Source organism: Pelophylax lessonae, assembly GCF_965119305.1.
Source record: "Pelophylax lessonae genome assembly, chromosome: 10".
Taxonomy (NCBI): domain Eukaryota; kingdom Metazoa; phylum Chordata; class Amphibia; order Anura; family Ranidae; genus Pelophylax; species Pelophylax lessonae.
In genome coordinates this window covers 46,066,506-46,090,781 of record NC_138777.1, presented here as the reverse complement: position 1 = coordinate 46,090,781, position 24,276 = coordinate 46,066,506, and the positions used below count along the sequence as shown (strand labels likewise).

General features: G+C 39.4%; 1 protein-coding gene across 3 annotated transcripts in view; it reads left to right on the top strand.

The window, feature by feature from the left end:
* The window catches only part of LOC309566089 (para-nitrobenzyl esterase-like), a 46,463-nt gene extending 22,390 nt beyond the window's left edge, over positions 1 to 24,073 (top strand). The window contains exons 1-9 of one of the 3 annotated variants that reach the window (XM_082271122.1): positions 5,147 to 5,184; positions 8,614 to 9,299; positions 15,521 to 15,628; positions 16,088 to 16,284; positions 17,637 to 17,839; positions 21,120 to 21,178; positions 21,269 to 21,436; positions 22,298 to 22,519; positions 23,667 to 24,073. In XM_082271122.1, the coding sequence (XP_082127248.1) occupies positions 5,162 to 5,184; positions 8,614 to 9,299; positions 15,521 to 15,628; positions 16,088 to 16,284; positions 17,637 to 17,839; positions 21,120 to 21,178; positions 21,269 to 21,436; positions 22,298 to 22,519; positions 23,667 to 23,809 (1,809 nt within the window). In that variant the 5' untranslated portion in view covers positions 5,147 to 5,161 and the 3' untranslated portion in view covers positions 23,810 to 24,073. Of the gene's footprint in view, positions 1 to 5,146; positions 5,185 to 8,059; positions 8,141 to 8,613; positions 9,300 to 15,520; positions 15,629 to 16,087; positions 16,285 to 17,636; positions 17,840 to 21,119; positions 21,179 to 21,268; positions 21,437 to 22,297; positions 22,520 to 23,666 lie in introns of those variants that run through there. The other 2 variants (XM_082271121.1, XM_082271123.1) reach the window with 2 other exon arrangements.
* The last annotated feature ends 203 nt before the right edge of the window (positions 24,074 to 24,276 follow it).

Here is a 24,276-nt window from a genome sequence, read left to right as displayed (position 1 = left end):
TATATACAAACACACACACACTATATGAACTCCATCTGAAAAGTGCTGCATATTTTTTCCGGATCAGTGATTCAAACTAATAAAGCCAGGCAATATTTTTAGAAGGAGGTCTGGAACGGCATTATACATATTCAAATGGCATTCATGTCCACAAGGATGATAATTGGACATTAAAACTGAAATGTTGGGCCCTTTACAAGAATTCATCATGCTTCCTCTTTTCTGGTTGTCTAAAAATGGCCATTCTATCACCCCAGAGCAGCCACAAAAGGGTTTAGTAGTTGGGCTTGAATAAATGACCCCAGAGGTAGGAGATATTAGCTTCAGCTGAGCCAGGTATAAAGGAGCACAGAGATCCTCAGAATTAGAGATTTATGCCCTCCAGGACTGAACTGTCCTCCTGTCTGGTCCTGTGGATGACAAGCACCTCTTCTAAAAATTGCCAATCTGTGACCACAGGGCTCCACACAAGGCTTCAATAGTTGGGCTTGAATAAAATAACCCCAGGTGTGGGAGATGGTAGCTTTGGCTGAGCCAGGTAAAATGACACAGCACGGAGATCCTCTAAATCTGCAGATTCTGCTCTCAAGGACTAAACTGTCCTCTTTTATGGTCAAGTAGATGACTCATCTCTTCTACAAATGGCCATTTTGTGACCCCCCGGGGCCACACACAAGGCTTCAGTAGTTTTGCTTGAATAAATTACTCCATATGTGTGGAGTGGAGGTATTAACTTCATAGCAAAATGTTAAATGAGGATTCATTCTAATAATTCAGGAGCCTGAGGTGTTAAATGTCTGTAACTCCTGATCTGTTTTATACAACACTTTAAAGCATATTAGTCATGGAGATTAGGAAACCTATTTGCACATATACTCACATCATGACAGACTCCATATTTGGGTGTTGCAGGCATGTATAATGTAAAAACATTTTAGTGGGGGTTTCCATCCTGTAAACATTTTGTGTTGTACTTTCCAGTACAGTGAGCTGTTGCTTGCACAGTCTGCCCTGATCCCTTTTCCCCTAAAACAAAAACTATTAAAGCTTAACTGTGGTCAAAATGAAAAAAATACGCACAACACAGCACAAGGGACTGTACTTACAATCAATGTGATGTATCTCTTGTGCCCCTGGCTCCTGCTAATAATATAATTTGTACTCCCATGCCCTCCTAGAAGAATACCACGCAGGGGGTTAATACAGATGAGTAACCTGTCATATACACTCATCAAGAATGCCAACTATCCACTCCCTTTTTGCCCCGCCTCCATTAATAGAAGCTGTACTATAGCTTTGAACAAAATCTGATCTATAAATGAGAATGAGACGGACCTTTATTTATGAGACGGACCTTTAATTTATGAGATGGACCTTTAATTTATGAGACTGACCTTTTATTTATCCTCCCATCCTCCATTCATAGTCATGAACTTATGTCATAGCTTCTCTTAATGGAGGAAAGGGCAGGCATAGTTGTCACTCTTGAGACAGGTCCCTTGGCTCTATTAACCCCTGCCGAACTGCAAGATTATAACGGTGAGGGTAGGGCGGAATATCAGAGGGCAGAAGATTTAAATGAAAGCAGGAGCCAGCAGAACAAGGGACACATCAGATTGACTATAAGTATTATCGCATGTGCTGATTTTCTTTTCACTAAACTTAGGCTTTAAAAATATTTTTTTTGGAACAGGGATCCGAGCAGGCTGTGCCATTTATAATGCAATTTATCTGCACGATGGAAAACCCACAAAAATAATGTTCTGCATGTTAGCGACACCTAAATATAAAGTCCATCGTGCTGTATATGTGTTAATAGGTTTATTATATAACATGACTAATTGTGTTACGTTAGATTACGATTTTTTTTTAGACATACATAAAAAAAATGTTTTTTTAGTCTCTTCTGTGAACATTTCTCAAACATATGCCATTGGAACAATGGTTGCATATGCGGTCTTCTAATAAAAAAGGGCAAATAGATACTAGATGTTGTATAACACATTTTTAGCTGTTTCCATAGTTTTAGAGGAGATTTTTCAAACACTGGTCCCAAAGCTTTGTCAACTGGGATTATCAATAGCTTGATCTTGTTTGAATATTTGACCCACTGCATGTATAATACTACAGTGCTATTCAGGTGTCTGGAGTTAGAAAATACTTCTCTGAAAGAAACGGATGTAGGAAGGACGAGGTAAAGGGATACACCCATGTGGTAATGGCTACCCAAACTTTCTATATAGGCCAGCAGCACCAGCTGAAAGGGGGACTCCACAAGACCAAAGAAGGGACTTCACCTGAGGATGACACAAAGGCTTGATTCATACTATTGTGATGTGATTTTGACATGATTTGCAGTGCCATTATGTAGTGTGACTTTGATGCAACTTTAGTTGCATTTTGGAAGTGGTTTGCATATTCTACGGGGCCAAATCATACTGTAAATCACACCAAAGTAGCGCAGGACCCTTCCCCAAAGTCACTTCACAGCTGTGCTGCATTGGTGTGAACAGGCACCTGTGCAAGCAATGTTATTTCCATTGGCATGTGATTCAGTCGGGCTAAGTCACATCTGAAATTGCATCAGTCTGAACCAAACCTAAATCTGCATTACAAGGTAACCTGGTATCCTACAATCTTTTGAATAGCCTGGAGTCCTGTTTGTTAGGAAAATTGTGACCCAAATACAGTGCCTTGAAAAAGTATTCACACCCCTTAAATATTTCCACATTTTGTCATGTTACAGCCAAAAACGTAAATTATTTTATTGGGATTTTATGTGATAGAGCAATACAAAGTGGCACGTAATTGTGAAGTGGAAGGAAAATAATAAATGGTTTTCAACATTTTTTACAAATAAATATGTGAAAAGTGTGTCATGCATTTGTATTCAGCCCCCTGAGTCAATACTTTGTAGAGCCACCTTTCACTGCAACTACAGCTGCAAGTCTTTTGGGGATGTCTCTACCAGCTTTGCACATCTAGAAAGTAACATTTTTGCCCTCTCTCCTTTGCAAAATAGCTCAAACTCTGTCAGATTGGATGGAGAGCGTCTGTGAACAGCAATTTTCAAGTCTTACCGCAGATTCTCAATTGGATTTAGGTCTGGACTTTGACTATGCCATTCTAACACATGAATATGCTTTGATCTAAACCAGTGTTTCTCAACTCCGGTCCTCAGGGCACAGATTTTAAATATTACCTTGGGGAGATGCAGACTAGAATACTGCAATCACTGAGCAGCAAATTATATCACCTGTGATGTATTTCAGTTTTCTTGCAAACCTGGCCTGTTAGTGTGCCCTGAGGACCGGAGTTGAGAAACACTGATCCATTAAACCATTCCATTGTAGCTCTGGCTCTATGTTTAGGGTCATTGCCCTGCTGGAAGGTGAACCTCCACCCCAGTCTCAAGTCTTTTACTACTTCGAAAAGGAGAAGTTTGGTGTTCTTCTGTTAGTCCAACATATAGTTTTTTTTAATACTTTTTGAACTTTGGATACTTTTCAGCTGTACAAACATAGCCGAATGAGATTGTCTGTGCAGGTAAACCAGACAGGAAAAGGAACATAGTTTTCTACACTTTAGATAGATACACTTTAGATCCCTCATTTTTCATTTAAGGTAAATTGGGGGGGTGGGAGAATAAATATTTTTGTTTACAATTATCAGGTGCTTTCCTTCCAATACTGATATGTAGCCTTTATGTACAGTTAGAGGCATTACTGTATGATATTTGTGAGCCAGAGGGTAGGGTGATAGGGAAATTGCATATTTCATATTCCTTATTAATGTTGACCCCACAAATATCTTATGAAGCTTCTAATATCTTAGTTATTCTAGTACTTTTAGCTGACTCATGTCATTGGAATGTTATTGTTAACTGATGACCAAGTCCTTGAGTGGTTATATTTGCATGAGTTTGTCTTTTCCTTACATCCAAGACCTTTATACCACGGCCAAAACCTATAAGGTATTTGTCTCACATCAGAGCTGCCTCTATGAGGCATGCGTCTGTGGTCACTTGTGTGCCATGCCATATATTGGAGGGACCCGTGGCGAAAATAGCATCTTTAGTTAAGTATTCTTGTCATATTTTCTTTATCTCTATCTGTATCTGTCATTACATTTAATAAATGTTATACTTTTAAGTATTTGTGTGATCTCTCTTTGCACATATCGAACACAAACCCCGAAACGTGTCAAAACACCATCAGTTAATAAGGAGGATGTCTGTTGCCTCCACAGCATCCTTGTTTGACCATCCTGTGCCCCTCTCCCTCAGCACTGGGGTGACATTAGCAGACTGATGGAGAGGAATTGAAGGAGAAGAGAAACATTGGAATACTAGTCAGTACCAGTGTGCAAAAGTGTATTTGCTTCTGGAGAATACATCCCCTCTAATGTTGGGTGTCCTACATGTGGATGTTGCTGCATTATGTAAAGCTATTAGAATAGCCTTTTACATTTTAGAGTGGGGTTCCTCAAGACTGTCCATAATTTTTAAGGGTGCCTTGACTGAAAAAGGTTGGGAAACCTGTAACTATACTATCCATTTCCTATTCCAAGTTAAAGTGAGCTAGAATTCCCCATCAACAGTATTGTTCAGTAGAAAGAAGGGAACCCATTTGAAGTCTACTAAAATTTTTGATGCATGGAATTTTTCACAAGCTACATCCTTATGCATAGAAAAGTTTAATCAGCATAGATTGTGGATCAAAGCTGGAGCTGGAAAGCATGGAGCACTGTCAATTCTAATGTTCGAATACCTTGTATAGAGCCCTGGGAGGGTGGCCCCTTTACAGAGTCACTTTACAAAGCTGGAATAGTAGGGTGTTCACAGCTCTTTACCTATGCAGTCGTTTCTAAAGATTAGAATCAATGTGCTAGTCTTTGCAACAAACACCATTACTAACAAAACCTTTGTGCCAGTGTATATTACCAGCCATAAAGACTTGGTTGCAGAAAAGAAATGTACAGCTGGTATTACGTGTGGGTATTATGCCTCGGGGAAGGAACTCCCACACAGACATACCTGTTCCTTCTGCACTAGGATTTTGGAAGCATTGTGCAAGAGCTGTGGTAGGACTTTATCTCTATAGTTTTTTATCTCAGCTTGTGAATGTCAGTTACGTTTCTCTTTTTCTTAAAATGAAATGAGATGGTGGGGAAACAAGGTATAAGGTAAGTAAAATGCTTATGAACTGTGACCTGGGCAAAAAATGAAAATGTAACCTTGCAATGCCGAAAGAACCCCACTGCACAGCTAGGTTTTAAATAAGTGTACTTTAATGAGTCTGAGTTGCCAAAAGCCCCAATCAGAGGGTTCTGATCATTCCATTATACTGCAAGGATACTATGGGGTTTATTTACTACAGGCAAATAGACTGTGTTCTTTGCAAAGAGCAGGTCCTCCAGAGCTTAGTAAATGAGGAGAAGCTCTATTGAATTCCATCATCTAATCATATGCAAATAAAAATGCTGTTTTTGTTGTATTTTCCCTTGCACGTGATCGGGTATTCTTTGCAAAGTGAAGCTTTACTTCATTTACTAAGCTCTGGAGCAACTGCACTTTGCAAAGTAAGTGTGGTTATTGAGTTGATACAGACAACACCGCTCCCTAGACTTTTGCATGAACCTTGTATGTATATTCCCATTCTCTCCCTACCTTGATTTATTTTTCTTCTTAAAAGAGACTCTGCAACTTTTACCTGTTTTAAACCTAATGATATGTTTTACAAGGTGAGGGTTTACATATACTTTAACTGCAGTGGAGAGAAGTCAGGTCTCCAAACTGGCTATACTTACTAACAGGGGTGCCTAGATCAAAAGAATAACCAAACAGGTTAAAATGTCTTATATAGGTATTTCAAATGTGTATTTTCTTGAAGTTCATCCTTTTAAAAAGTATTCAAAAAGCATTGTCGATTGAGCATTTCCTTCATTGTGTTCAATATAGTTGGGTGGTTGCCTAGCCAAAAATGGTAATATACTCCATGTAACATGCAGAATCCAATCTACTGGGTGGTGTAGATCCGTAGGTCTATTCTCTATCTGAATAATCCCTAGTATGTACAGAAATTGAGCCTACACATTTAATTTGGTTGGTTTAAACAGAACAGATACCTGTCCAGGATATTGAACCTCATTAATACAACCAGAGATACTACTATACATTACAATAGTTTATTTTAAACCAAAACTTTTTTTAGTTTTGGAAAGAGTTGCCCCCGGTTGACACATCTTTAAAGTTTAACCAAAAGCAAAACTTTTTTTTAGTTTTGGATAGAGTGGAGAGGGATTAGAGACCCTCTCTGTTTTTTTTTTTTTTTTTTTTTGCTGTCTGTGCCCTTGTTAAGCAGATTTACCCTATTTGTCCTGTTTACCATTCTCATTGAAAGTGAAAGTAAAAGAAAACCCCACATTTTGGGTTATCCCCAGAATATATATGAAAATTATATATATATAATTTTTTATAACTTTTCATATATATGAAAAGTTATCCCCAGAATAATATATGGAAAATCTTCCAATCGGGACATTAGTTCCGGTAACTTGGGGGTCTCCAAGAAATTCCTTTAATTTGCAGGGATTTCATTTCAATTCCTGTTCGGCTATGGGACAGGAAGTGAAGGGAAATCACTGCAATGGGACACAGAAAGTGAAAAAAATCTAACAGGGGTTATAACCCTCCCTTACATTATCCAAAATGGAAAAATAAAATTTGCCCATAGTTCTACTTCAGGGTTTTAGATATAGATACAATAAATTGTTTCTATTTGGGGCAACAGCTTGCCCTGGAAAAGTTTTTGAGTCATATCAATTACATAGCAAATCTAAGTGACCCAGGCTGCCCGTATGTTGCCGGTTTAAAATCCTAGGGTGTTTCCTCAAGGATGGTGTAACTGCTTCTCTATCTCTGAGATAAGAAAATCCAACTATGGCTGTCTATTTCTATAATTCACCAGTTTCTGATTTATTAAAGGATAAGTTCACTTTTTAACAAAAAATAATAAATGCACATTTTTTGCAGGTAAAAAAATGCAGCAGGGGCTGGTCTGTCCGTAACATGTTACACCCTGAAAATGGGTGTAACGTAACATGTTCAAAAAGGTGAACTTATCCTTTAAAACTTCAGAAAATGATCACAGAATTGGAGTTCTTGCCAATAGCAGTCAGATTTTCGCCTTTCATTTCATGGAAACCTAAGCCAAGAAAATCGGATTATCTGTAAGTTTGTGTTCCTTTTCTTGTCTCGGTTTTTAATAATCAGCCCTGTCATGTCTGCACAAGAGTTCACACAGCATTTCAATGTAATTTGTCTCTCCTTTTCTACTGTATTTTATTTGCAGAGCAAAAATGGTCTAAAGCTGAACTCTGAAATAAGGAAATGTTGGCTAAATACAAAAACCGTGTGTGTATTTTTCTTGAATCTTGGTGTGCTTTGTGTACTTCTTCCATATATGTGCAGTAATCCAGTGTGAAACTTTACCTTTGTGCGGGAACTTCCTGTAATAAAGACCGGTCACTGCTGTGCTTTGTCCTTGTGCAGGGTGACTGGTCTTGTTTCCGCCCCCTTCTGTAGTTTTCCTCAGGCAGCCTGTAGCAGGTGGGTCTGCCAAGTCCCTCCCACAGCTCTGCTGTCTGTATAGACTATGTACAGTGCAATGATGATGTCACTGCTACTTTTACAAGGTAATTATTCAGTTGACTGAATAGATTGTGTGTAAAAGCACAGAAAAAAAACAAGTATTTAAAAAAAATCTTACTTGCTGTCTTTTTCTTTTCCATAAATTATTTTTTAATTCACTTTAAATGTGCTTTTTGAACTTGCTAGAAAATGTTACTACTCCAGGAGAGTCAATTCCTTAGCAGAACCCCCTCCTTCCTTATATTTCATAGCTTTCTTACCTTTTGGGAGTGTCTAATTACTGTATTTGCTGGCCCAGCTCCACTGCCCTCCCTCCAATGCCTACATAAACCTTTTATGAAGCTGCCAGGGAGGAAAAAGTGGAATACTATAGCGTGTCACTTCAGTGGTAGCTTAGTCTGCTGGGGCTGCTGATATCCTATTCATGATAACAATGCTCAGCAAAAGCTTCAGGCCTTTTGGGCGTCTAAAAAAGGGATGCTTTTACGGGTAAATAACCTGCATAAAAATATTTTAAATGCTTATATAATCTTATGGGAAGATTTTGTTGAAATGGATGGTCTGGCAACAGAATAGTTACAGTTGCTCATAGACAGGTAACTTTTTTCATCCTTATAGAGGAAACAGGAAAAAAATTGCAATGAAAAAATGGGAAAACAGAAAAATAACTGAACAATGATTTTCCAGTTTGAAGGATCTTCATGAAGTGTTTAACCACCATCGTTTCTTTGAATAATTGGTGTCAAATATTGTGATGGGAAAAATTTGGAAACATTTTCAAAAGGGATTTATGTCACTTAATCGTAATGATAGTATTTGCTAGGATAGTTTCATTTTGCTAGTCTCAGAACAACTTCTTGCAATAGAATAAAAAAAAAATCATCTATCTCTGGCCAATTTTAGCCATCCTTGTAGGCTACTGGAAGTATTAAGATGTTTCTCTGTTTTCTTGACAACCATAGGAGTACTCGAGGAGAGCAAGGCTCACATTCCGAGTTTAAGCACTTGGTGGACTCTGAGGGGGAAGAAGAAGAAACGTTTTTGGAGAGGGACTTTGACACAGTTGACACTCACTTCAGCTTCCCATCCTTCAAGGCTATGGCTGCTATATGTGTTGGCATTATACTGCTGTGTTTGTCGGCAGTTGGTTTTGCCTACCTGTCAGGAAATTCAGGATGTACACTGGTAGATGTATCAACATCATGTGGAAAGGTTCGTGGTCAACACTGTGATCATGTTTACATATTTAAAGGGATTCCTTATGCCAGTCCCCCCACTGGGCCATTGCGTTGGAGGCCTCCTGTGGGGCTCACTTGCTTGAATGACACTCTCATTGCCACAGAGTTCAAGTCCATGTGTGCCCAAGTGAGGCCTTTGAGTGAGACGGGCACAGTGATGGGCTCAGAAGATTGCCTGTATGTTAATGTGTGGACACCATCACTGGATCCTGAAGCCAAACTTCCAGTCATGGTTTGGATCCATGGAGGCTACCTTTTAATTGCCAGTGGCTCAGAACCTGGCTATTGTCCCAATGAAGATCTAGTAAGGGACAGCCACATTGTCCACGTCAGCTTCAACTACCGTCTTAATGCATTTGGATTCCTAGCTTTGGGTGAACTCCGAGAAGGATCTCCCACCAACACCTCTGGTAACTACAACAGAACACATGTATAGATCATGTTACTGTAACTGTTAAAATTACAACAAATTTCTATTTTCTCTGTAATCACTTTAATCTATATTAGCCAATGTTTGCTCAATGCCATTTCCTGCATCTATCAGTTCTTTATGCATAGTGCCTGCTTTTGGTAGGTATGCAATTTTCTCTAAAATATTCACATGAGTAGATATTACAGTACACATAAGATTCTGTCAGTTCCAGTCTAAGTTGTACTTTGCTATGTAATTCCCTAGCACTTTGTTCTGGGAAGTCTAGTTTCAATAGTGCATCAGTAGGTCCACGGACCCCTGAGTGATGGTTGGCAAGCCGATGACCAGAAATTTCAGCTTTTGCACAGATAATTCTAGGGGCTTTAGGATAGGCTTGGTCAATGTGCACAAGATATTGTGTTTTTTAAAAAAAACTAAGAATATCTAAAGCCATTTTTTTAAAACTTTTGGATAGACATGGGAAGGGCTAAAGCATATCTAAACCCAAAAACAAACATCTATTATACTGCGACTTACCAGTCCTTAGATGTGGTGGCTAAATTAGATTTAATTGTTCAGACTAAGAATGGGTTCAGCAAATACAGGAAATATCTGTTTATTGTACCACAAAAGCAGTGTCTTTGTCACTTCCTGTGAGCTGAAACGAAAGCACAAAAAACCTTAACTTTATTGTGTAACTACTAGTCCCATCAATCTACCATGTAGAGTAATGGATATGAAGAAAGGCAGACATGTTTGAAGTGCAGCCTGTGTGACAACCATGGTTCCCTCCATAGATACAGTGGAGAAAAAGCATAAACATGAAGTGATAGGAAGGGTGTTATTTTCAGCACTACCAGGTGGCAATAAAAAAAACCCCCAAAAAACAAAAGGCTGAAAAAAAATCTAATGCAGCCATGCCATCTAAAGACTAGTAAGTTTCAATATATAACATTTTTGTTTATGGGTCTGGAATTTAAAACACCAGTCTTTTTTTTTTGCTATTGTATCCTATTGGGAAGTGTTCCATTCATTGTTTGGCTCCAGACATAATGGACAGTAAAATGAAATCTCTCCAAAGTAAAAGGACATTCCCTTAGTTGACTCCAGCTAAGCTAAATATTATTTTCTGGAAATTGGTAATAATCTGTTAAAATAATTTAAATAGCACAAATTGTATGTGAGTGTTAAAAGGGTGCCTTGTATTGCATGGCCAAGGGAGCCATCTTTTAGGGTTCCCTGAAAGTTCCAAAATCCAGTGGGGCTCTACAATGCAAATAGAGAATTAACCTAGGAAGTTGTTTCCTGCCTGCCACCTATGGCCGATAATCGGCTTTTACTGTAAGGGTTTGTGGCAGCTTTTAGCTCTCCTCCAAAAAGCAATTTGTGGTAGATAGTTTTTCAGAGGGTGGTTGACAAGCAGCTAGGACAGGGATCCTCAAACTACGGCCCTCCAGCTGTTGCAGAACTACACATCCCATGAGGCATTGTAAAACTCTGACATTCACAGACATGACTAGGCATGATGGGAATTGTAGTTCCTGAACATCTGGAGGGCCATAGTTTGAAGACCCCTGAGCTAGGAGGTGGTATGTCACTCCCTCACTGCCTGTTTTGACTCTGAATAACCCACAGCACCGGGCCGCTACCAAGTGCATTACATGTGGTTGCAGGGTGGTTGCGGTGCTGCCCCATTCACTTGAATTGGTCATGTTTGGCAGCAGTTCTGCTCCCCGAACACAACAAGGGGTATAATTCTATTCTATGGTCATGGCGTATGTACAGCCTTGTATGTTCTCCATTAGGTCCGTGGCCAGGGGGGTCAACTGCCTGTTCTAACTACCCCTTGGTCACCTGTGTGTATAAGGCACGCACTGTTCAATAAAGAGGAATGGAAAGTAGAAAAGAGAATGAAAAACGCAGCCTTCCTGGATAAAGGCACAGCATAGTGCACATTACATTTGTTTTATTATTCCCTTCCACACAATTATGTTAATTCAGCTCTGTATTCTATTAGGGCTGGGCTGTGTACTTAAGCTTTTTAATAAAGCTAAACTCTGAGCAAACATCTAATTACACAGAATAAATATATGCATGGCAGCTGTTTTACCTGCCAAAGGGGTTATATTTAAAGTAGAAGCTAAAGGAAAAAACTTTTTTCCTCATGCTGGATAGAGTAAAGAGCGGGTTATAACCCCTGTCAGTTTTTTGCCATCTGTGACCTATTGTGGAGATTTCCCTTCACTTCCAATCTCATAACCAAAACAGGAAGTAAGAACAAATCCCTCCAAAGTGAGGGAATCCTTGGCTGTCAACAGGGCCACCAGAACAAGTATTTCCCCTGTTCCTTTTCTGGTGGCAACCCAAAATTTTAGCTTTTTGCCCTTTTAGTCCAAGTTTAATGGTACTAAAGCTATTGTCTAATGTAAAATGAACACAAAATGGCTGTACATACTTCAGTTACTTTATACAAAACCTATTTACTCATAATACATTAAGCACAAAGGGTTCCAAGCAGGCATCAATTCATAAGATCTAGTCTGGCTCCAGTGGTGTAGCTGGTTGTTGAGGTGCACACAAATTTAAATATAGCATGTTGTATATATGTAAAATAAGTAATAAACACATCACCATTATTCTAGGTAAATATATTTCTAAAAGTGCTATTGACATGGAATGTTCACCACATGTTGGTAACAACCCATGCAATCCATACATACAAAGAAACCAAAACAAATAAGGTCAGAAATTAAGGTATGTGTAATACAATGGAATGGCACAGAAAAAAGTATTGAACACATAAAAAACGGGAGCTGCAAAAAGGCATGGAAAGCCAAGACAGCCGAAATCTATCAGTAATTAGAAAGCAATCTTGCCCTTGCCAGTGCAAATTAATATCAGCTGGTTCAGTCTCAACTGATGGCCTATATAAAGGTGTCTCATTACCAAGGTATCACACAAGAAACATCTCATGATGGGTAAAGTCCTTCGCAACCCTATTGTTGCAAAACATACTGATGGTATTGGTTACAAAAGGATTTCTAAACTTCTTAATGTTCCAGTGAGTACTGTTAGGGCCATAATCCAGAAGTATAAAGAACATAATTTCACCATAAACTGGCCACAACCAGGTGCTCCCCACAAGAGGAGTGAAAATAATTATCAGAAGAGTTGTCCAAGAGCTAAGGACCGGTGGAGAGCTTCAGAAAGACCTGGAAAAAGCAGGTACAAATGGTTAGAAGAAAACAATAAGTAATGCATTTAACCGCCATGACCTGTATGCACGCTCACCACGCAAAACTTCATTGCTAAAGAAAAAGCATGTTGAAGCTCGTTTAAAGTTTGCTGAACAACGTTTAGACAAGCCTGTGAAATACTGGGAGAATATAGTCTGGTCACATAAGACCAAAATTTAACTCTTTGGATGCCATAATACACACCACATTTAGAGGTCAAATGGCACTGCACATCATCCCAAAAACACCCCCATACCAACAGTGAAGTTTGGAGGTGGGAACATCATGGTGTGGGGCTGTTTTTCAGCATACGGTACTGGCAATCTTCATTCCATTGAAGGAAGGATGAATGGAAAAATGTACCAAGACATTCTTGATAAAAATCTGCTGCCATCTACCAGGAAGATGAAACGAGGGTGAACATTTCAGCAAGACATTGATCCCAAAACACAAAGCCAAGGAAATTTTCAGTTGGTTTCAAAGAAAGAAAATAAAGCTGCTAGAATGACTTGAAAGTGGAAACCAATAGAAAATATATGGAAAGAACTAAAGATCAGAGTTCATGGAAGAGGCCCACGGAACCTTCAAGATTTTAAGACTGTTTGTGTGGAATAATGGGTCAAAATCACATCTGAGCAATGCATGTGATTAGTTTCCCGATACAGGAGGCGTCTTGAAGCAGTCATTACCAACAAAAGATTTTGTACAAAGTATTAACCACTTGCCGATCGCCGCAAGTACATATACTGCGGCGGTCAGCCCCTCACAGGCAAAGTGACGTACCGGTACGTCACTAGCCTGTGAGGCTCTGGGGAGCGAGTGTGCGCCGCCGGAGGCGCGCTCCCACACGGTCACAGACCCCCCCACGTGCGTGCCCGGCGGACCCGATGTCCGCCGGGCACTCACGATCGTCCGTGACAGCGGGAGAAAGGCAGGCGGCTGATGTAAACAAGCCGCCTGTCATTCTCCCCTGTGTAGGAACAGTGATCATATGGTTCTACTATGTAGGACCGTTGATCACTGTTCCTACACCTCAAGCCACAGCCAATCACAGTTAGAATCCCGCCCCTAGGGACACACACCACCCCTCCCTCTCAAAAAAAGTTAACCCCTTCACTACCAGTGTCATTTTACAGTAACAGTGCATATGTATAGCACTGATTACTGTAGTAATGTCACTGGTAACCCCAAAAATGTCAGTCAAGGGTCCGATCTGTCCGCCCCAATGTCGCAGTCCTGCAAAAAAAATCGCAGATCGCCGCCATTACGCGTTAAAAAAAAAAACAACAAAAATTACAAAAATCTTTCCCTTTGTTAGTAAACGCGATAACTTTTGCGCAAACCAATCAAAATACGCTTTTTGCGATTTTTTTTTACCAAACATATGTAGTAGAAAACAAATTGGCCTAAAATGTTAAATTTTGATTTTTACATTTTTTTTTTTGGGAAACTTTATATTTATAAAATTTGAAAAATATTGTTATTTTTGCAAAATTGTCGCTCTTTTTTTGTTTATAGCGCATGATCAAAAAATCGCACAGGTGATCAAATACCACCAAAAGAAAGCTCTGTTTGTGGGGAAAAAAAGGACGTCAATTTCATTTGGGTACAGCGTCGCATGACCGCGCAATTGTCCGTTAAAGTCACACAGTGCCGAATCGCAAAATAGGGCCTGGTCAGGAAGGGGGTAAAATCTTCCGGGGCTTAAGTGGTTAAATAAATTTCTGTTAGCGTTCAATACTTTTTTCCCTCTGTCATTCCGTTTTATTACACATAACTTATTGTATAGATTGCATGGATTGTTACCGACATATGGTGAAAAATTTATGTCAATAGCACCTTTATAAATATATTTACCTAGACAAATGGTGATGTGTTAAATATTTATTTACCTACTGTATAAAATGTTGTACTACCCTTCTTAATAGCACACTTTTACAGCAGAAAACAACCAACCTTTTAAAGACTGAAGCAAATAAATAACTGGGCTTCAAGGAAATGACTTCACCTCATCCTATCTCAGCATTTGTATAAGTTTGTATGTTACGTTTTTTTTTTTTTTCTGATTTATGCCATAAAACAATTATTATTTACATACTAAACAGGCTCCTAATGCTGAGCTTCAGGGAAACAGCTCATTACCTAGTTGAATTACATTTATCACTCATTTCTTTGGCCATTCGTTTTCTGCATTTTGGTGAGTGTAACTTAATTTTAATAAAAGCGCCTTTCTCAAGCATACTTCACCATAAGCTTCCTTTCCATCTTTCATATTTGAAACTTGCTTGGAAATGACCGGTCAATGCCATTGAGATAGAGTTATCATTTTTCCATTGGATTATATATTCGCTGATTACTACATGTCATCTTGGAGTTCCAAATGTGGTTTCCTAAGGCTTGATTGATCACCTTTGTCATGGTGATCCATAGCTTCTGGTAAGAGGCACATTCATCTGGTGGAGGTGTAGGCTGCTCACCAATTGACAAGATATATGCACATACAGCAGAATGGTGGAAATTTGAATACTTTTACACCTAAACTTTGTCACTGTATTATGATGGACATGCATATCAAACAAATTTTAGCTCTGCATTTTATATTACATTTACAGTATGGCAGATGTTGTTCTGCCAAAGGATATGCATTTCTGTCTATCTAATTCTAACATTTAAAGCAATCATCCCAGACAACAGCCAAATCGGTGACCTGAATTATCTCCTTCTGCAATGTTACCTCCAAGCCCCATTTTGAATGGACAGTGATAGAGCAGCAGGTAACTGATGAGCTCATCCCTTTTCTACCCCCTTTATCTCCCCTGATCAACATGTGCTGCCTTGCAGGGGTGTACTAGAAGTCGATAATAAGTGAAATAAAGTGAAATTAGTTAAAAATAAATGTAACTGCTTTCATTAGTATGTTTCTGTATTTTGAGTTTATTTTAGGCACATGAGAATAATCTGTTTCTCAATCACTGACTTGCAGGAAATTATGGATTCATGGATCAGGTGGCTGCCCTAAGATGGGTACAGAAGAACATCCAATATTTTGGTGGTGACTCAAACAAGGTGACGATTTATGGTCAAAGCTCAGGTGAGAATAGTATGCCAATAATAAATCATTACCACAATTTTTATTTTTAATATTCTGTATCCCAGGAGCTTACAATCACATGTCCCTCTACGTCATGTGGGAGAAAACATATAAAAATAACAAGTTTATAAAAAAAAAGGGTAAATCTATGGTACCTTATGGAAATTAAACTTTGAGTCTCAGTACTATAGAAACACAATGCTAAAAAGTGTGATACAATGCTGTCAAGTATAATTTAAACATTTTAGGTCATGTTGAGTTGTAGACATTTTTATATCATGGTGTGTATATGTGTTAGGAGCTTTGTTGCAAAAAAATCATTTAAAGACAATGGTCCTTTAAAACTGGACATTATATCATTATAATGAATACATTATTGCTTATAGTAAAGCAGATATAATGTACCATGGTTATGTTTTGGTTTTGACCATCCTCATATGAATGTTCTTATTATTGAAGGAGGGACTTCGGTCTGGACTATGATGGTGTCTCCATTGGCCAAGGGTCTTTTTCATCGTGCCATTGATATCAGTGGATCCTCTGTATTTAATGCCACTATGGCTCAGGCAGAAAAGGACAACCTGGTCTTCCTGAAGAAAACAGGCTGCAAGGATGCTGAGTGTTTGAGGCAGCTGAATGTAACCAAGATCCTTCAAGTAAGTGTCACCCACAGTCAATGAACAGAAAAGGCTTCATTTTTTATTCCATTTATCCCATTGTCTCAAATACAGGGGGCCATTTTTTAAATTGATGACATATACCATATTGCCAAAAGTTTGTGGACACCTAATCATCACACCAACTATATGGCAAAACATTAGTAGACCCCCCTCCCCCAGTGTGAGTACAAAAAAGGAATACTACAACTTAAAAAGACATTTAGAATGTGTGCTTCTAACCTTGTTGCAAAATGTATGTAAGATCATTGTCTGTTCCAGCATGACTATGCACATTGTCCATAAAGACATGATGGGGTAGATTTACTAAAACTGGAGAATGCAAAATCTGGTGCAGCTTTTCATAAAATCCAATCAGTTTCCAGGTTTAAGCCCCCGTTCATATTGGCGTGTTTTCACATGCGTCAAATCGCATGCCAAATCACAGCCTATTGCAGGCAATGGCACTGTCCCAATCAGTGCAGCGCCACACCGATTTCCAAAAGTAGTTCCTGCACTACTTTTGGCGACTTTGGGGGCAATTTCAATATCTGTGCATGGATCCATACAGATTCAGCTGAACTTGCATGATTTTAAACCCGCGTTTAGTGTGAACGTACCTTTATTGTCAAAGCTTAATTGAACAAGCTGAAGTTAGAAGCTGATTGGCCACCATGCACAGCTGCACCAAGTTTTGCACTCCTCAGTTTTAGTAAATCAACCCTGGTTTGTTGAGTTTGGTTTGTAGGGACAGCAGTGACCTTCACAGAGCCATGACCTCAACACTATGTAATACCTTTGGGACAAATTGGAATACTGATTGTGAGCCAGGTCTTTTCGTCCAACATCAGCACCTGACCTAACAAATGCTTTTTTTTTGGCTAAACAGTGCAAATTCTCATAGAGCCATTCTAAAATGTTTAAAAAAAAAGGTCCAAGAAGTATGAATGTGGTTATAGCCACAATAGAGGAGTGGAGACAGGGTGAGGGCAATTTCATCCTACTGTCCATGTTTTTAAAATGGGATATTCAATGAGCTTGTATAGATGTTGTGGTTGGGTGTCCACAAACTTTAAGCATGAAGCGTATCATTTATTTTTTGGCTTTTTATAGTCAGCAGTGTTATTGATATGCTTTGCTGATTGATAATGGTAATAATCTCAGCTTATCCTGAGGAATTTTCCTAACCAAGCCTTTTTGAATGTGCATAGTTCCAAGGTGCCCCTTTCAGTATAATACAAGCAACATACAGTATACCTAGAACAGACATTGAGGCTTTATTCTCATATAAAACAGCTCATTGTTGGTAATGTAGCTTTTGAGTTATATATTGTTGCCTGTGTTACTTCTAGTCCCTCCCTTGGGCAGAATACCCAGAATGGGCAGCAGAAGACCTGTGTGACTTGCCACAAAAAGGAAAATTTGTTGGCCCATTGGCTGTAGTGGATGGGTATGTGGTGCCATTTTCCCCACTGGATGTATGGAAGGAGAAGAAAGAGGGTTATAGTGATGTACCATATATGATCGGTACCTCCCTGCAAGAAGCTGAGTATGGGTAAGACAATTACTGTCTCTTGAATTTAGTGACAAGGTCTAGGAGAAGATTGGTTTCCTTTGGCCTAGGAGGCAAACCCCAGCAATGTACCATTATGTGTATGTTTATACCAATTTGCAAAACATTAACCCCCCTGAATTGGTACATATACAATTTGTACACAAGAGTATTATCTCAATTTAATGTTATCAATTGGCATGCCCATGAATATGCAACACAGCCACAGCACACCAAACTCAAACCCCTTCCATTCCCCCTTGACAGCACTGGTGGTTGGCTATTGGCTGCTTAGAGCCCAGTGCTGTCACATGTGGACAGGGAGGGAGTCCTTAGCCCTGTGTAAGCTCTGAGTTGTGACTTGGCATCTAGGCTACACAGGACGTTTCCTCACTTCAGACAGCTAAATGGAATAGAGTGAGGTTAAAGGAGAAAATATAAAGTAGACTTTATTACTTTGCCCTGCACAAGTTCTTAAAACCAGGCTGATGGACTAGGAGTACTTTTGTCAGCTTTGAGAATCTGGAACAATTATCCCTGTATAAATAACTTACACTGTATCAGACATGCCAAATTCTTTTGTTTCTACTGATCTTTATCCAATGGACACCTTAACCCAAGATTGGTAAAAATGAGGTGCGCTAAATAATGATGAAAGTGACAAATCACAATATACGTGACAAAAACATATGCAGTGAGTATATACAAAATTTTGGACCAGTGATGTCCAAGTGCAGTAACATCCACAATAACAAAATTACACCAAGTGTATCATAGGATGTGCAATATTAACAAAATAAGTCCCAAAGTATGAATAAAGCAACCAAGTCCAATGGTGATCTCCACCAGGTGCTGAAAAAAACAATGTAAACTGAAGGTAATGTATCCAGTGCTCAGTGACTAGAGATCCCGCCACCAACTAGCTTTCCTCCTTACCAAAAGGTATTGAGATAGAGCGCAGAAAAAATTCTGATTGCTAGATGACAAGGAGGAGATATCTTTAAATTAGTCACCCAGTGATATGGTATGAATGGCCTCTTACCAAATGGTGGGTGTACCAAGCGCAGAGTATATCCAGTAGTCAATGCTCATACAGTGGGTCGATTGCCAATGTTGGTGCTCCGCTTCTACTATCGGTTCCTGTTTCCCCTAACAAACAAACATGGCGGCAGAAGCCATGTGCTCACATCTGTATGCCGTTTTTGGCCGTTTTTTGGCATACAGATGTGAGCACATGGCTTCTGCCGCCATGTTTGTTTGTTAGGGGAAACAGGAACCGATAGTAGGAGCGGAGCACCAACATTGGCAATCGACCCACTGTATGAGCATTGACTACTGGATATACTCTGCGCTTGGTACACCCACCATTTGGCAAGAGGCCATTCATACCATATCACTGGGTGACTAATTTAAAGATATCTCCTCCTTGTCATCTAGCAATCAGAATTTTTTCTGCGCTCTATCTCAATACCTTTTGGTAAGGAGGAAAGCTAGTTGGTGGCGGGATCTGTAGTCACTGAGCACTGGATACATTACCTTCAGTTTACATTGTTTTTTTTCAGCACCTGGTGGAGATCACCATTGGACTTGGTTGCTTTATTCATACTTTGGGACTTATTTTGTTAATATTGCACATCCTATGATACACTTGGTGTAATTTTGTTATTGTGGATGTTACTGCACTTGGACATCACTGGTCCAAAATTTTGTATATACTCACTGCATATGTTTTTGTCACGTATATTGTGATTTGTCACTTTCATCATTATTTAGCACACCTCATTTTTCCCATTTATATCACTATACACAGTTCAGGTAGCAGCTTTGATTTATCAGCGCACCCTTAATTCACAACAACCTTAACCCAAGAACCATAATGAAACAGACTGTACAAAATGTATATAACATTCTGTGAAAGTTTAAAGTGGATATGCTGCATAACATACACTGTTCACAGAGGATGCCATTAACTTCCTTTCCAGTAGCTGCTGATTATAATATGCTTTCTCTTTACACTGCTTTGGGTCAAGGCTTGACTTTCTCGCAGGCCCTCACAACTGCTTCCTATTTTAACTCCCACTACACTGCGCTTTCAACTTCTTTATTTGGCTACAAATGGCAGATCTTGGGCTTCTTATTATGATATGGTGTCCCAGAAGGCAGAAGCACTCCCTATTTGGCTAGTGCAGTCATGCTGACTGCAAAAGTTCATTAAACCAGGCTGATGGACTAGAAGTACTTTGGTCAGCTTTGAAAATTGGGAACAAGTATCCATGTGTAAATAACTTACACTGTATCAGACATGCCAAATTCTTTTGTTTCTACTGACCTTTATCCAATGGACACCTTAACCCAAGAACCATAATGAAACAGACTGTACACATTGTAACATTCTGTGAAAGTTTAAAGTGGATATGCTGCATAACATACACTGTTCACAGAGGATGCCATTAACTTCCTTTCCAATAGCTGCTGATTATAATATGCTTTCTCTTTACACTGCTTTGGGTCAAGGCTTGACTTTCTCGCAGGACCTCACAACTGACTCCTTTTTTAACTCCCACTACACTGTGCTTTCTACTTCCTTATTTGGCTACAAATGGCAGATCTTGGGCTTCTTATTATGATATGGTGTCCCAGAAGAAAGAAGCACTCCCCAATGGTTAGTGCAGTCACACTGACTAATAAGTGCTTGCTGTTGCAAGCATTATGATGGATACTTACTCTGGGGCTGTGCATTGCAGTGTATGAACCACTACACCAGCAGCATGGCTAATACTGGACGTGCAGCTGGGTCCATAGTAGGGGCAAGGACATTTGGAATTAATTCATCTTGTCATTTTTTGGGAAAAGATGAATTACCGCTTAGGCTCCATTCAAACCTGAGTGTTTTTCAGACGTTTTTAGAGCATTTTTTGCAGGCCTTTGGAGGCAGGCCATGACATCTGAAAAAAAAAGGCTTGTAATCTGCCAAAAAGAAGCTGATATCCTTTTTTGAGATTCAGGCTTTTCTCTTCAGGCGACAAATGCTCAAATGTGAACAGGGGCCATTAAAATAAATGGGATTTTGCTTGTTGGGCATTTTGGAACTTCAGAGATGAGCATCTTATGGGCTGAAAAATGCTCAGTGAACAGAGCCTTAAGGAGAATCTCTGCCCTTCTACCATGAAGCAAGATAGGTAGAGTGGGCCGGAGAGATGGGATGTTATACTGTCTCATGCCAAATGCAATTTTGCGCTGAAGCTACATGCTCTGCATCCTATGTTCCAATGTTTCTCCACAGGCCGGTTTTCGCCAACCTGTCCAAGTGGACAGAAGAAGATTACCGCTGGTTTGTCAAATGTGAGTGCTCTTCCACTGATGGAAATGTAAACTGTTTTTGAATCTTCAGTCATATTTAAAAAGAATGATTTGTGTAATGTTCTTCTCCAGTACGCCTGAATACATTTGGGGGAAGTCTGGCAGATGAGGCTCTGGATCTCTATCCCACCTCAGAGTTCTGCACCCAACCTGAGCGATGTGTGGAGAAGACCTACATGACAATGGTGTCTGACCTGAGAGCCTCATGTCCCAACAATCAGCTGGCGAAACAAGCAGAAGGTATATGTACACCTTATCTTTGGGAATTCCATTACATCTCTGCTTACAAAATGAGGGGAAAAAAATCAACACAAACCTATGCTTTGTCCATATAATATATTATTTTTTTTTTACACTGCTGTGCTGTGTCTCTTTTGAAGAGTTTCCTCCACTTCCTGTCCTGGTAATAAATTGTCACATCCACAGGAAGTGAGTGGGCATCTTCCTAACCAAGCTACACATAGCAAAGGATTGGATAAGTCAAGTGGACATTAACACGGTTTATTGTGTGAACATGCACAACTCCTTTAGTAAATCAGCCTCAATGTGTATCCACCCAAAAAAAAAATATATGGAGATACACTCTGAAACCCAAATAAATGTTTACATGTTTTTAATCTCCAACTGCCATTAACTTTGACTTGATTTTTAATTGGAATACCCAGTGAAAATGCCACTTCCTACCTCTCGCTCTAGTGCTCTGTGCTGGCAGAGCCAAGTAATAGCCACACCTCACATCATAGGTACCGCACAAAGATTTGTATTGCAGAGGAAGAACAGAGGGTGTGCCCAACCAGTTACGTTACTGAGAGCACATAATGGTATTTAGACTCCCTGCACAACTGCTGTAACAAGATAGTGGAAGACTAGTATAATGGATGTTCTTAGCACGTCTATCTGACTGCATTTGTGTAACTCCAGCTGAGTTTTAAGCTTTCAAATTTTTCAAAATGAATGTGACATTTAAAAGTATAGATTCTATAGAGGAAACATGTAGTTCCCCCCCATCCCCCTTAAAGTAGACCCCAGTGACCAGGAGAAACATATGAAAATGAAAATGCTCTATGTAACAAATGACCATTCATTGCTCTGTAATTGCAGCTGCATTGTCCAGCCCGGTCTACCGCTACCAGGTCACCTACACTCCATCCCGCCCAGTTAGAGTCAATAACCTTTTCTCCTATGAGAGCTGGTTCTCCTTTCATATGCTGGATACTCTGGGATTTTTTGGAACGCTGGATTACTCACTTGGAGAGACCACAGAAACAGATCGTGACTTTCAGAATCTAATAAGAAAATACTTCATTCACTTTGCTAAAGAAGGTAAGAACAATGGTCAGGGAGGTTGTCCCTTAGCAGCTAGAGGCCAGCATAATGCACAAACTTGGTACATTGTACAAGCTGCAGAGTCCCCACTGAAGTGGCTTACAGAAATTGAAACATGATGGCTACCATTGCTGAAAATGGTTACCCTTCCCTGATTTCAATACTTTCAGCCACAAACAATGGGATAACATTATAGCAGTGTGGGTCCATGAAGTTGAAACTCTTGTTCTTTATAGTTTAATCTGAATACGCTATTGAATCGACTCTGCAACAGTTTGTACTTGATTTTGTACATTTCTTAAAAACGGACAATAAAAATGATAGAGAATAAACTTTTATTTTGCATAATTGTTCTGGATGAGCATCTTAGAAAATATTTAAGTCAAAGGATTAGCAAGACAGACAAGAAAAATAATCCTTTTCAGAAGATAACGCACTTTAAGTCCCGTACACACTATGAGAAAATCAGAAGAAAAATTCTGTACGAGTCACGATAGATCGATTTACGTATAGAGTATACACAACTTTTGACATCCGATTCTGACTTTGCAAATGAAAATTTCCAAAGACACAAACTCCAAAATTTTTCTCGTACGTGAACAGAACAAAGGATTTTTGTTTAATGTGTACTGTTTTCATACGAGAAGTATCAGATATGAAAGAATGTGCATGTTCAGAAACAACAAAAAAAAGCCTTTGTCGTACGAGAATTTTTGTACATTTCTATCCTCGGTTCCGACTTGCTTTGAAACATTGAGGAAAACCGGCCGAAATAATAATGAATAAGTAATAATGAATTTAATCCATTTTGGAATAAGACTGTAACATAACAAAATGTGGAAAAAGTGAAGCACTGTGAATACTTTCTGGATGCACTGTAATTCTAAAAACAAAAAGGGAAGTAGATGTATGCTGATTACACCATAACCCAGAGGACAAATAGAGTGCCAGCAGGTAGGTCTACGCAACCCATTTACCTGCTGGTAGGCTTTTTTGGCATTTGTTAGGCTTTCATTGTATTTTAAAACTCCTTGTTCTGCTGGAATTGTCCTTAGCTCCGAAATGTTGAAAGATATATAGTGGCTGTCATAGGAGTTTGAGGATTGGTCAGTTTCATGTATTCTATTTTTTTTTATTTTTATAGGACGCATGCCCTCCGAATGGCCAGAGTATCCCAATGGGACGGCACTATTGTCCACATCACTGTCTGTAGAGAAGGACTATCGCTCTGCTCAGTGCGCACTCTGGGAGAAGTACAACATGTTTCCGTATGCCTGGATAAACTGAGGAATGCTTCTATTTCCAAGAAACCTGCTGTGAGAACAATATAGAGGTTGTCTCCTGCAGCTGCTGGTTCAATAACTGTGACATCCATTCCTAGACTTCAACACTTAGGTGACTGACCTGAAACAAAATGCAGATCAGGTGTTTTAACTTACAAGCTTGTTTCAGGTCAGTAAGGCAAAAAGGAATAAAGCCAAGCACAGCTCCTGAATTTTGCCAAATATGATTTTGCTTTGACTAGGTTGAAGGTCTTTAAACTTTTGCTTGGGATCACTCAGAGAAGGGGAACCTTTCTATCCTGAAGAGGGCTGGGGTAGCGGTTAACATAAATAGGTCAAAAATTCCAAGTGAAGTTGGTTGTGTCCTATAGTCTGGGAGGCAGTGTAGGTATAGAGTGCTTTATTAACAAATTTGGGCTTCTATTATATATTTTCAGGCTTCTGGGTATATCATAACAGGAAAAGGAACAG